This window comes from Phymastichus coffea, unplaced genomic scaffold, assembly GCF_024137745.1.
Source record: "Phymastichus coffea isolate CEN01 unplaced genomic scaffold, Cenicafe_Pcof_1.1 PCOF00093, whole genome shotgun sequence".
Classification (NCBI taxonomy): domain Eukaryota; kingdom Metazoa; phylum Arthropoda; class Insecta; order Hymenoptera; family Eulophidae; genus Phymastichus; species Phymastichus coffea.
In genome coordinates this window covers 974,783-986,503 of record NW_026706904.1, presented here as the reverse complement: position 1 = coordinate 986,503, position 11,721 = coordinate 974,783, and the positions used below count along the sequence as shown (strand labels likewise).

The 11,721-nt window shown below is 56.7% G+C and overlaps 1 protein-coding gene across 2 annotated transcripts in view; it reads right to left on the bottom strand.

Annotated features, from left to right (window-relative positions):
• Window positions 1-25: 25 nt before the first annotated feature.
• LOC131669415 (uncharacterized) overlaps window positions 26-11,721 on the bottom strand; it is a 34,229-nt gene continuing 22,533 nt past the window's right edge. Inside the window, exons 1-9 of one of the 2 annotated variants that reach the window (XM_058944268.1) lie at window positions 10,916-11,386; window positions 9,542-10,416; window positions 3,464-3,710; window positions 2,500-3,278; window positions 2,226-2,422; window positions 1,737-2,107; window positions 1,567-1,641; window positions 1,304-1,483; window positions 26-1,220 (exon numbers count right to left, since the gene is read on the bottom strand). In XM_058944268.1, the coding sequence (XP_058800251.1) occupies window positions 1,179-1,220; window positions 1,304-1,483; window positions 1,567-1,641; window positions 1,737-2,107; window positions 2,226-2,422; window positions 2,500-3,278; window positions 3,464-3,710; window positions 9,542-10,044 (2,394 nt within the window). In that variant the 5' untranslated portion in view covers window positions 10,045-10,416; window positions 10,916-11,386 and the 3' untranslated portion in view covers window positions 26-1,178. Of the gene's footprint in view, window positions 1,221-1,303; window positions 1,484-1,566; window positions 1,642-1,736; window positions 2,108-2,225; window positions 2,423-2,499; window positions 3,279-3,463; window positions 3,711-9,541; window positions 10,417-10,915; window positions 11,387-11,721 lie in introns of those variants that run through there. The other variant, XM_058944267.1, reaches the window with a different exon arrangement.

Below are 11,721 nucleotides of genomic sequence, written 5' to 3'. Positions count from 1 at the left end.
ATGAATAATTTTACGATTAAAAACTTTATTTTGGTTTGCTCATAAATGGGAAAAATATATATAATGTATATATGTATACCTGTAGGAACTTTTGACTACAGATTTATGTCTGGGGCAACTGTCGATGAAATAATTTGACGCTTTTAATGAATATTCAACGTCAGTAACATATCATCAACAATTTTACAAAAAGTTCTTAAAAGCTATGCTAAGGCTAATGTTTGATATTTCTAATTTATTACGTTGGTAACAAATATGGTATAAAATAGCTGTTTGGTACGAGTGCGTGTTTTGTCACGCAATAATAAGAAACTTAAAAATTAGATTGGCAAAGTAAAATTCTATATTGAAAACAATATTTTCCATTGTAAAATCAACACTTTTGAAAAAATACAAGATGTCAGATTGAATCAAAAGAAAACTTATTGTGAACTTAAAAAAAATATCAAATTGTTCATGTGCACCATAATTTAGTTATGTAGTCAAAAAATATACACTAACCTTTTAATAAAATAATCAAAGTAAAGGAAAAATTACTTGCACTTGAGCTTTTAGAAGTCTTTGTGTTTCGATATTTAATTGAAGGAAAAAGAAAAGCGAATCTTACACATGGCACTTTGTTTACCAACGCTCAGAAATTTCATAAACTGAACGCGGAAATCAGTAATCTTATATAAAATTATTTACAACATTAAACTATGGTTCTGCGATTTGTAAATCGTTCCCTTGCGATTTAATGTTTTCTAAATACCATAAAGTTTATACATATTATGAAATATAAACTAAAAACGTTATTTTGCTTTTTTGGCTTAAGAAGCTACTTAGATTTTCGAAATATAAAACTGATCACATCGGTTGATAATGCGAATAAAACGAAAAAAAAAAAAAATCAATACACATTTAACGAACGCTCACGAAAAAATTTCTAATGTTACGGGGTAAAACGTGCTTAGAAGTTTAACTTCACTCGACATAAATATGGTCCTTCGCAATATGACGAGCTAGTTTAATCACACGCACGATACAATCCACAAAAATATATGTACCACGCCCAACAATTACGTCCTTCTTCTATTTCACTTCCAAACCTGTATCCTCCTTCTCAATTTCTTTCTCTTGACTAGATTCACTTGCAACTTCATATTGGGCTTATTATTATTATCATCATTAGCCTTTCTCTATGGCGAACAAGCATCTGAATGGTCATCCCAAGCTGCAACCTGAAAATAAATCATCGGAATAATACAAATGCGTGAATAGAAAATAAAATGAAGAGTAAATAATAGTTTTTATAAACATTTACCTGACATTCGCGACTACAATACCACTGATTTCCACAACCAGCGCAAACAAACTGTGCTGCACGTTCATGACAGCCTTGGCAACGTGGTGGGCTATCTCTGTCGTCTCTGTTATCTCTAGTATTTATGGAAAGTCTCGAGTCTCTTTCTTCAATTATTGAAGTCTCTTCCTCTACGTCATCCTAAAAAATAACAGGTATGAGATTCAAGTACGACACATTCATAAATTGATTACATATTAAATTTAGAAAAATGAATCGCTTACAACGTGGATTGCATTATTGGAGTGAGTTTGGATAGGATTATTAACAACTGGAGTTATTGTGATTTCCGTGCGAGCCTGAAATAAGAATAAATCTATATTAATATAAAATTCCATTTGTAAAAACGTTTATAATTAGATTATGAATATCAACGAAACGTTATTTAACATACCTTTGACGAAGACAAGAAATCACTAATGGAAACAGGGTTTGCACCCTGATAGGCTTGCAACAAATGCTGTGTGGCAGTCTGGTGCGATGTCGGCGTGATAGCGGGTGCGCCTCTTTCTCTCTCGGGTGCAGTAAGTAACCTGGCAAGCGTCGGCGAAAATGTCGTCGGCCTTGGCGACTGAGATTTTGTGAGGATACCGTGAAGTAATGAACCCGACGGTTGTTGCTGTTGTTGTTGTTGCTGCTGCTGCTGTTGCTGCTGCTGCTGTTGCTGTTGTTGCTGCTGCGACGTGGAATTTTGCGTTATAGGCGTCGCTGCAACCGGATGCAGCGTTACGTCTGGATAATTTTGAGGCGTTTTTATCGGTTCACCTGCACATAATATACACGAGTGCTCTGTATAATGATTTTTTGTGCGAATAATGATATGTACAATGACATTATACGTGTTCATCTTGAGGAAACGGTGAGCCGTGAAAAGCAGTCTTACCTTGCTGCTGACTCAATTTAGCGAATTGCACGAGAACGTCCTTGAAGCTCATGGTATTGTTAGGGTCGTTTATATTAGGATTGCTCTTGCACGAGTCGGTACTCGAGGGTCTGGAATCCATATTGCCAACGGTCTCGACCATGGCACCACCGGCTCCAAGGCCCACGTTCACCGAGTTTCTCATTCGACGACCTCTACTGCAAATCGATGAAAAACGGCTCGTGAATTTCTTGACTATCTTACAGGAATGACAATCGAAGCTTATCGTACTTACCGCCTAGGAACAGTCTCTGGATGCCTCAATCTGTAGTCGGCAATGATCGATCTGACATCGACGATAGGTCCCTGTCTACCTTCGCCGATTTGACGATTTTCCAAGCTCTGCGGGTCGATCCTAGGTCCGTTCTCGAGTTTAGCCGCTTGTTGATATATCGACGTAGCGGCTTTGGAAGCCCTGTCGCGTTTCGACTCCTCCTTGGGTATCAGCAATCCTCTGTGATCGAAATTCTGCTGGAGAAGTGCAAGACTCGCTTGCGGCAGAATGCCCTCGGAGCCGTTACCCTCCATGAAGCCCAAAATTTGCCGTCGACGTTCCAGCCGCAAATAAGCCTCCTCCTTGAGCTTGCGCATGCTGAGAATCTCATTCCATTCCATCTCTTTGGCGCGCGCAAGCTCGTCCAAGTCTTGCACCTCGACGCGCAATTGTTCGGCTCTCGCGGACAGTTGATCGACGGTGAATTTGTCCGAAATGCCCATGAGACTGTTGATGAACTGCTCTCGTTGGTCGAGGCACAATTTCTTGGGCGACGAGCTGCCATTCGCTGCTGCCGCGGCGGAGCTGGCGCCTTGGGAATCGATCGCTCGACGCTTCCTCGTTTCACGAAGACTCTGCGGATCACGCAAATCTTCCGGCTGCTGCTGGGTTTGTTTGATTGTGCTGCTGGCGCTGCCGCTGCTGGTGGTGGTCCCACTGCCGCGCTGATTACTTGGCCGACCTGCTTTGCTCGGCGTCGTTTGCTCTGTCTGCTGCTTCGAAGCTTTGGAGATTGCAGACTGGGGAACAAACGTGCATTCGCTTTACTCGTGAAAGTCCGAGGGCAACCTCGACAGGCTACTGATTCGATTTCATTGTTTACGTGGTGCTTTCCACGCAATCTCGCTTTTTATGCGACAACGATCGACAATTACGTAACTAAATTTCACGTATTTCGATTGCGTTCAATGTCGTTATGACTGACCTGTGAGTCGTGGTCGTTGGAATCGATGTCCTTCTTGTCCTTTCTACCGAGGACAGCGGGAGGTTGGCAGTGAATGAGATTACGATCGGCGGAGGCCGCCTCCTCGGGTAGAGCAGCTCCGTTTTGTTGGCTTTGCGGTACTTTCGGTGATTTCCGCGACTCCTCGTCGTCCTCGGCTCCGCGGCCTTTCTCACCGGACGAATTCTTACCAACTGCGCTGCCGTCCATAGCGTGCATTTTGTTTAGGCTGCAACAGAAAATTTTTTTTTCAAGTCAGTCCAGCGCTCGTGTCGTTGATTACGATAGACGTTGTAAACACATTTGAATAAGTCATTGCGGTAGTTTGTTGATTATGCGCGGACACCAATACTTTTACTCGTCGATAAGCGCCACTTCCATTTAGCATTAGCGATATAATCACGACAACTCACACCCATCTGAGAGTTTGCAATGGCAGAACCTAGAGCTCCGTCGAGGCGTAGGCCTGAACGCGCAAGCAATCGAAAGAGATTTATATATCATATATCTGTATGTGTATATTAGCAAATGCACGATCGGTAGACATTTGCTTGTCGCCAGGGAGGAAGGTTCGAGGTGAGGAAGTAAAAACTGCCGGTGACCTGTCGTCGAGAAACAAGGTGCGACGACGGTCGGTCGAGCGTGAGCTTATCGGAGGTCATCCGCGCTGCTTGCGCGCTCGCGGTTTCGCAAGCGTTGATAAGCGACGCGAGTACAGGATCGCGACAGCTGGATAACGTTACTGCGATCGCACCCGCGGATGGTCAGGCGAGCACGTAACGTCGCTTTTGTTCGCACGTGTGTTACGTGCGCGGTGACGCACGCGCTCGAGAGAGAGAGAGAGAGAGAGAGAGAGAGAGAGAGAGAGAGACAGACAGACGAGCCAATGGTCGCTGCGCTGCTCGCGCGCGACGTACATCCGACGACGAATCCGTCGCTGGGCTTTTTCGACGACTCGCGGACGATCGCGCACCACAAGGGCATCGAAGGTCCACGACGGGCCACGAGCCTGCGCGCGCTCGAGCTTCGCGTCGGGTTCGGCGAGTTCGACGTCAGTTACGTCATCCACGGCGAGCGACAGAAGACGAAGGCGACAACGTCCTTCGGGTAACCGCTTGCACTGGAGATTGGCAGAGGAGCGACGGCGCGCCGCGAAAACGGTGCGGCGGATTTTCGTCGAGAGCCAAACTAGAGCACACGGGCGCAGCGCGCGATCGTCGTCGCTCCGCGCGTTGCACGATAGCGCGCCTCGGGCGCGTCGGCTCGTCGCCGTGGTCGTCTATTAATATACTCGGCGTCAGCGAAGGCAATAGATTATTAGGTTATCTGCCGCTGCGAACTGCGGCTGGTCAGTGAACTCGCGGCGTTCTCGGGCTACGTACGAGCGTTCGCGAGCGGGCAAGCAAAGCCAGCGTGGCGCGGCGCGCGAACGGGAGCGCGCGGTGCTTGCTGGCCGCGCGGCGTAGTCGCGGAAACTGCGGAGGGTGGGTTGCATCGGAGAGCGCGCGCGGACGGCGCTCTAGGTGAAAGCTAGAGCGGGCCGGCGGTGGCGGTGGCGGGGAGCGGCGAGCGACTCTCGGGTTCGTTGCACTCGTGGCGCGCCAAGTGGCGGCGGCGCGCGAACCCTCGCGCTCCGGGCCGTGGAGAACGCCGGCTGGTAGCGCGCGCGCGCCCGGCCAGTCGCTCGCTCGAGCGCCCGACCGCCGGAGCCAGCGCCGCGGCACCGCCTCGGCGGCGGCCTACTTCGGCTGCAGGAGGCCGAGCGCGCGCGCGCGCAGCCGTAGGCGTCCTCCGCCCGCGCTGGTGGGGCGCTTTCGCGCGCGACACCCTGCGCTGCCTCGTCTCGCCCCTCCCCGTCGTCGGGTTTTCGTCCGATTCGCCGCACGCGCTCGCTCGATTTCCGGGCAGCTCCGTGAGCTCTTGCCGCGTGATTTTTTGACTCGCTGGCCGCTCGGTTGGCGCACGAATGACTCAACTGTACACTCGCCGACGATCGCAGCGAGTAATGCAACAACACGGCCGTAATTTTAATCGAGTTTCACGCGAGTCTCGAGCGTCGGAGTCGCGCAACGACGGTTGCCGTCGGCTTTGTCCCACGACAGCCTCGTCGAAAGTGGCTTCTTCAAAAATATCAGCAAAAATTCAACCCAACGATCGAACGCAAGGCAAATCGCAGTGTCCGTCCACCGATCGTCTCATTACGCATTCTCGCGTTGCTTTGCTGCTCTACAGAGACGAAGGGAAGTCCGTTGAGAACAATTGCAGCGCGGTCTGCTGATTGGCACTGGCCATCGGGGATCGAAAAGACGAGCCGTAGGCAGCGCCTGCAATGAGAACGCGGCGCACTTTGTTGGATATGCGCGAGCGGAGAGAGAGAGAGAGAGAGAGAGAGAGAGAGAGAGAGAGAGAGAGAGAGAGAGAGAGAGAGAGAGAGTGACCGAAGGAGAGCCCGTTATTATTGATACGCACGGCTAGCGGCGGCGGACGAACGTACGGACGAACGAAAGAGAAGTCGACGCGCGGAGTTCAGCGACGTCGCGACCCATATGCCGCGCGGCTCTTTTTCGACGCGGTCGATATTTCTATTTTTCGACGACGTCACGCTGCACTCGAGCGACTCGCGAGCTCGAACGTGCGGGAATCTCGCGCGCGTAACCGACGGTCCGAGCGGGCGCAGGGCTCTCGAAAATAAAGCAAGGCCAAAAGGGCCGAGAGCGCGCCGCGACAAGTTGACGCGAATCGGCGTGGCGCGCGACTTGCGGTTTGAAAGACCGCCGAATCGTCAGCGGCTCTCTTTCGCTCGATCGCGAGCCGAGCCACGCGTAACGCAGAGGCCGCGCGCGCCGAGCAAAAACGAAAGTGCGCCCGAGCGACGCTCTCGATTTCCTTCGGCGCTCCTCGAAGTCCCGTTGGAAGCGTCACGCCGCGAGCCCGGCCCCTTCCTTCCCCCGTTTTTCCCGCTTTGCCTCGTTTCTCCTTTCCTTTCTGCTGTTGGCTTTTGCGTGCCCGCGCGAGGTCGACGCTCCGCTTCTCACGACTCGACAAATCACAGGTATAACGTTACCAATGATCGCGCAAAGGCTCCCCCTCAAAGTCCACTGACGGTTGGCTGTCGGGGTGCACGGCTCCTCTCTGCGATGTCGCGCGTTCGCCGCGGGGACGCGAACCGAGCGAAGACGAGGAACGACTCAAGAGTGCCCGGTGGCGGCCGGCGGCTCGCGTTTGCCCGCGTTGCGCAACCGGCGCCTACTGGCCGTCGCGCGCGCGCCGCGAAGGAAAGCGTCTTTCTGCGGTAACGAGGCGCGAGCGAGCGCCCGTCCGACCTCGGGAGAGAGAGAGAGAGAGGAAAAGCGGCGAAAGGAGAGGCGAGCGCGCTCCGACCGACGACTGAAAAGTCTTCGAAGGCCGTTCGCCAGGTGGCGACTGTGACCGTCATGTGTGGTAGCAGCGGCTACCGGCTTCTGCCCGCCTCGCTCGTCACGCGCGCCTTTTATCTTATCTCTCGTTTCGCGCTTTATTTGCAAATTCGACCTACATTCGAGCCGCCTTCCTCGTCCGTTTTTTTCTCTTTTCTTACTTATTGCATTCGCGAAGAACGACTCGGCCGAGCGACGCGAGCGCGCAAAAACCATCAAGGCGGCGTATTTCGCTGCGTCCGTCGCGGCCCGAAGGAAGAAAAGAAACGCTATCATTGCCAAGTGGCCGATGACGTAGCGATCGCTTTACTTGCGCAACGCCACGCGCAGGACAATCGGCAAAAGCGCTAGAGCGACTACCGAGTCCTAGCGGAGGGAGAGAGAGCGAGATAGTCGATAAGGCGCGACGCGTGTCACGCAAAAAAGGAGGCCAGTCGATCGCTGGAGGTCAGTGTGCGCGCGCGGGTCTCCACGTGAAATTACGCCTGCACGCTTTGCTCCGCGCGTCCTTTCGCTTCTCGCGCTGCGTTGCGTTGCGTTGCGTTGCATTGCGTTGAACAGCCTCCATTGTCTCATCCTTTCGTCATCTCGCACGTGCGCGTGCCCTCACGGAGAATGCAGGCCGTTGTTCGCGTCTCGTACACCGGACCGACGCGAAAGATATGCGAGCGCGCGGTGAGTGCCCCCCCCCCCCCCAGCTCGCTTGCGCGATCACGTCGGACTTTGGCGATTCGATCGCCCATCTTCGTAACTCGGTGTGCTGGCCAATCGATTGACCGATAAAATAGAGAGAGAGAGCGAGCTTGCATTGCGCAATTTCGCAATAAATACTCGTGAGTCACATTGTTTTGCCGCCTGCCTTTTATCGCGCGAGCAAGGTCGGCGACAAATGGTACGATCGTCGGTGTCCTTTGGTCCGCGTGATACCGGCGCGCAGGTGCTCGTTGCCTCATCGCTAATCGGCGGAGAGCGCCTGGCGAACGGGCACCGCTCGGAGATCGAGGCTGCTGCCGTCGTTTCGCGCGCGCGCGCGCCGACAGGAATGCGCCAAGGGCAATCGGAATCTTCTGGTGCAAGCGGAGCAGCGTCGCGCGATCGATGGGGTGACGCGATGCACGCAGGCGCGCGCTTGCGCAACGCTCAACCGGTCGAGGCAGCGGATAGAAATCGCCGTCGCGCGCGCTTTCCCAGCGAAGACGTTTCTCCCGTCGAGCAATCGATGGCGGCGAGGGCGTCGCGTCGGAAATAGCACGTCGCTCGTGCAGCGCGGCCGAGGAGGCTCGGTGAGCGCGACGGCCAGACATATCGTTATTGATCGCGCGCCATCGTTGCGTATCGGAAGAAGAAGCCACTTGGTACCAAAGAGAGGGAGGCTCCGAGCCGCGAGCCGAACGAGGCCACACCCGCCAGGATTAATATTCCCGGCGCGGGGAGCGAGCGAGAGAGAGAGAGAGAGAGAGAGAGAGAGAGAGAGAGAGAGAGAGAGAGAGAGAGAGAGAGAGAGAGAGAGAGAGAGAGGATTCGCGCGGGCGCTTTATTTGGAGCGGCCGGGTGCGCGCGCGACAGCGGCTGTCGAAGCCCTGCACGCGGCGGATGCGAAAAGCGCGCGCAGGCGCCTCTCCGCCGAGCGCCCCGCGGCCGAAGAAGCGCCGCGCGATTTTCATCGGGCGGTCAATCGTCCGCCGGCCTCGGGCGCTCCCTCCCCCTCCTTCGCGCTCGCCTCGCCGCGGCCGAGGGAAACGCTGCTCGCCCCGCCGTCGACGAGCGTGCGTGCGCGCATAGCGGTACCACTCGAGAGAAACAGTCCAGAGCAGCGACGCTTGGCGAACGAGCGAGGGGCGGGCGAGGGGGCTCGGGCGAGATTAGCTCGGGCGTCTAACCAAATAAACAGAGACGGAGTGCGCGGGGGGGAGCCGAGAGAAAGAGCGGAAGCGAGGAGGAGGAGAGCCGAAGCTTTTATCGACGACGATAAGCGCGAGGTTTGCCGCAAGACGCCTCCGTCGTCATCGGTACTGCTCGGTCGCTCGCTTCGTCTTTCGGCAGCGAGGAATTTTCCGCGAGCCGCGCGGCTTATTTCCGAGTCAAGGTTGTCCCCGCGGTTGACCTCCTTCTCACCTTTTGCCGTGCATCGGGCTTTATCTCTTTCTCCGTAGCGCCGCGCGCCTCGTATCGTCGGCGCCAGCTCTTTCTCTCGCGCGAGACGCTTTCTGCGAAGGAGCGTTTATGTATTTCCGGAATTCTTTTTTTTCGCCCAAGCGTGAATGTCAAAGCACGGCGAGAGTGCGAACGCATAACGCTCGAGTTATTGTGTAAACAAATACCGAAACGGAGAACGACGGCCGAGCGCTTGTTTACCGGAATGCGCGTTCCAGGAAAAAACACAGAGGAGTCAGTGCTGCAGGCCTCGCAGCCGCGCTCGGTCGACAAGGGGCAAGGGGCAAAGCCGAGCCGTGCCGTGCAGCGCGGCACGGCACGCGAGCGTTTCCCGAGCGGAGCGAGCTGCCCCTCGGCTCTCGCCGCCGTTCGCCAGCCGACGGAGTCGATAACGCAGAGCCCTGCTAGGCCCGCGCGCCGAAGCACCACTACCCCCCGTCGTGGTCGTGCCGCGGTCCTCGGTGCGGTCTCCGGCACCGCGTCTACTCACTTGGAAGCGGGCGTGAGGCCGAGCGCGAGCAGCACGTCCATCTTGCCGGTCCTGTACTGCTCTACCTTCTCCGGCTCGTCGCCGTTGACAAACGCGCTCTTGCCCGCGGGCTTGCCCAGCTTCTTGGCCGGCTTGCCGCCTTTCGGGGCGATTTTCAGCAGGGACCGTTTGGCGTCCTCCACGAGCATCTTGGTAACGGGCTGCACGTTCACGGGCACGCCGATCGTCGGCACGGCGCCGCGGCGCAGACGCGACCTGACCGGCAGTCCGAGCACCAGGTGCTCCATGTCCTTCTCGTAGCTGTCGTTGGTGAAGTGCAGCGAGCAGATGCGCGCCGTCTGTATGTTGAAGGGAATGTCGCCGTTGGCCAGGGGCACGCGGCCGCAGGCCCTCACCCAGCGCGAGCGCACCTCCGGGATCTGCGGGAAGCGGTGGTACCGGATGCGCCGACCGCGCGTCCGCCGGTGGCTGTTCCGGCACGTCGCCACTGCGCACTGCGGCATCGTCAATTATCCGCCGCGGGCTGGCCGCGCACACGCGCACTGAAAGCTGGCCGACTGGCGGCGAACAACACCACCACCACCGGGGCACTAGGCTCGGTGCACTCCGCGGCTCGCTCGGGCACGCGCCTCAGCCGACGGCGGGCATGGGGCTGCACGCGAGAAGACGGCCGGCTGGTCGAGCGCGCGCGGTGGTTGGTCGCCGACTAGGGACGCCTGTGTCGCTGTCCGCACGGCGCGCGGCGCTGGCTCGCACTGAACTCGTCGGCGGCCGGCGCGCGCTCTCGTGTCCCGCTGGCTGGCGCGGCCCCTGCCCGTACCGCTGCTGCTGCTGCTGCCTGCTGAGCCGAGCCGAGCGCGCCGAGCGGCTGGCTGCTGCCGGGGGATGGATGCGCGCAATTGGAGGAGGGAGGGAGACAGCGACGCTCCGACGGAGAGAGACAGAGAGCGGTGAGGTCGAAAGGGCAGAGGAGCTGGCTGCCGCAGCCAGCCGCCGGTACCGCCCTTTCTTGCTCGTTCTCTCTCTCTCTCTCTCTCTCTCTCGCGCGCGCGCTCGCTCGCTCTCTCTCTCTCTCGGCCGACGACGCCTGCACATTCTGCGGGAACCACGCGCTCGCCGCCTGCGTTGCGAAAGGAAAATCTGCACCTGCGTGGCGCGCCTTGCGCAATCCTCGCGACGGAGCCACAGAGGCGCACGGCGATCGCCTGGCGCGGTGCGCGTCCGCCAGAAGATGGCTGCGACGCGGGCTTTAAAAATAGCCGACGCGCGCCATCGGCGGCAGGTTCTGGTTCGCGGAATTGGCCTGCAATGGGCTCGGCGCGACCGATTAGATTGGAGAAGCCACGCGGGCGTTATCCGCCCGCGGCAATCGACCTTATCAGCGACGCGCGCGTGAATCAGTGGTCGACTCGCGTCACGGACGAACCGAACGTGCGTGCCGCACGCGGCTCGCGAGAGACGCAGCTGTGCGCGCGCTCGCGGCGCGGAACCGGCGAACGAGCCTCGAGCGCGTGATCCGGGCGAACTAGGGGAGAGCAGCCGCCGACGTCAGGGGACGCGCTGCGTTCTCGTTCTCGCCCACTCCCGCTCGCGAGCTTGTACATACGCTCGGGCGGCATCTGCGCCTTGCCAGATAAGAAGTGGGCGAACGAGCCTCTCTCGTAGACGGGAGACCACTGTGTGTGCGTGCGTACGACGCGGGGATGCGGGAACGAGGCGCGAGTCTCGCGCCGGGGGCTGCAGCCACGGCTCGCGCGTGATTTTTTATGCTTGACTCGCGGCCCGGCCAAGCGTCAGCGGCAGCAGCAGCGCGCGCGCGCGCACGAGAGACCGGGAGGCAGGCGGAATCTTAATGGATTGGCGGAATGATCGATTATTCCTCATTAAAAGCCGGCGACCCTCGCGCCCCGCCGAACTCGCTGCTTTGGGCGCTCGGTGCCGCGCCCTCGAAAACGAGCCGAGCGACGAGCTGCGAGCGACTTGGCCGCTCTCGGGACAGGCGGCATCGCCCGGGCGACAGGTCGGAGCGCGAGGGTGGCGCGGTGAGTGCGCGGATCGAGGAAGGCAGCGATAGATCGAGCGTGCGCGCCGAGGGCACGCATAGGCGGGCGCAGAAGGAAGCGAGCGAGATAGGCATCGCGAAGGGAAAAAGGCCGCGGCGAGGATGAGAGAGGGGCAGC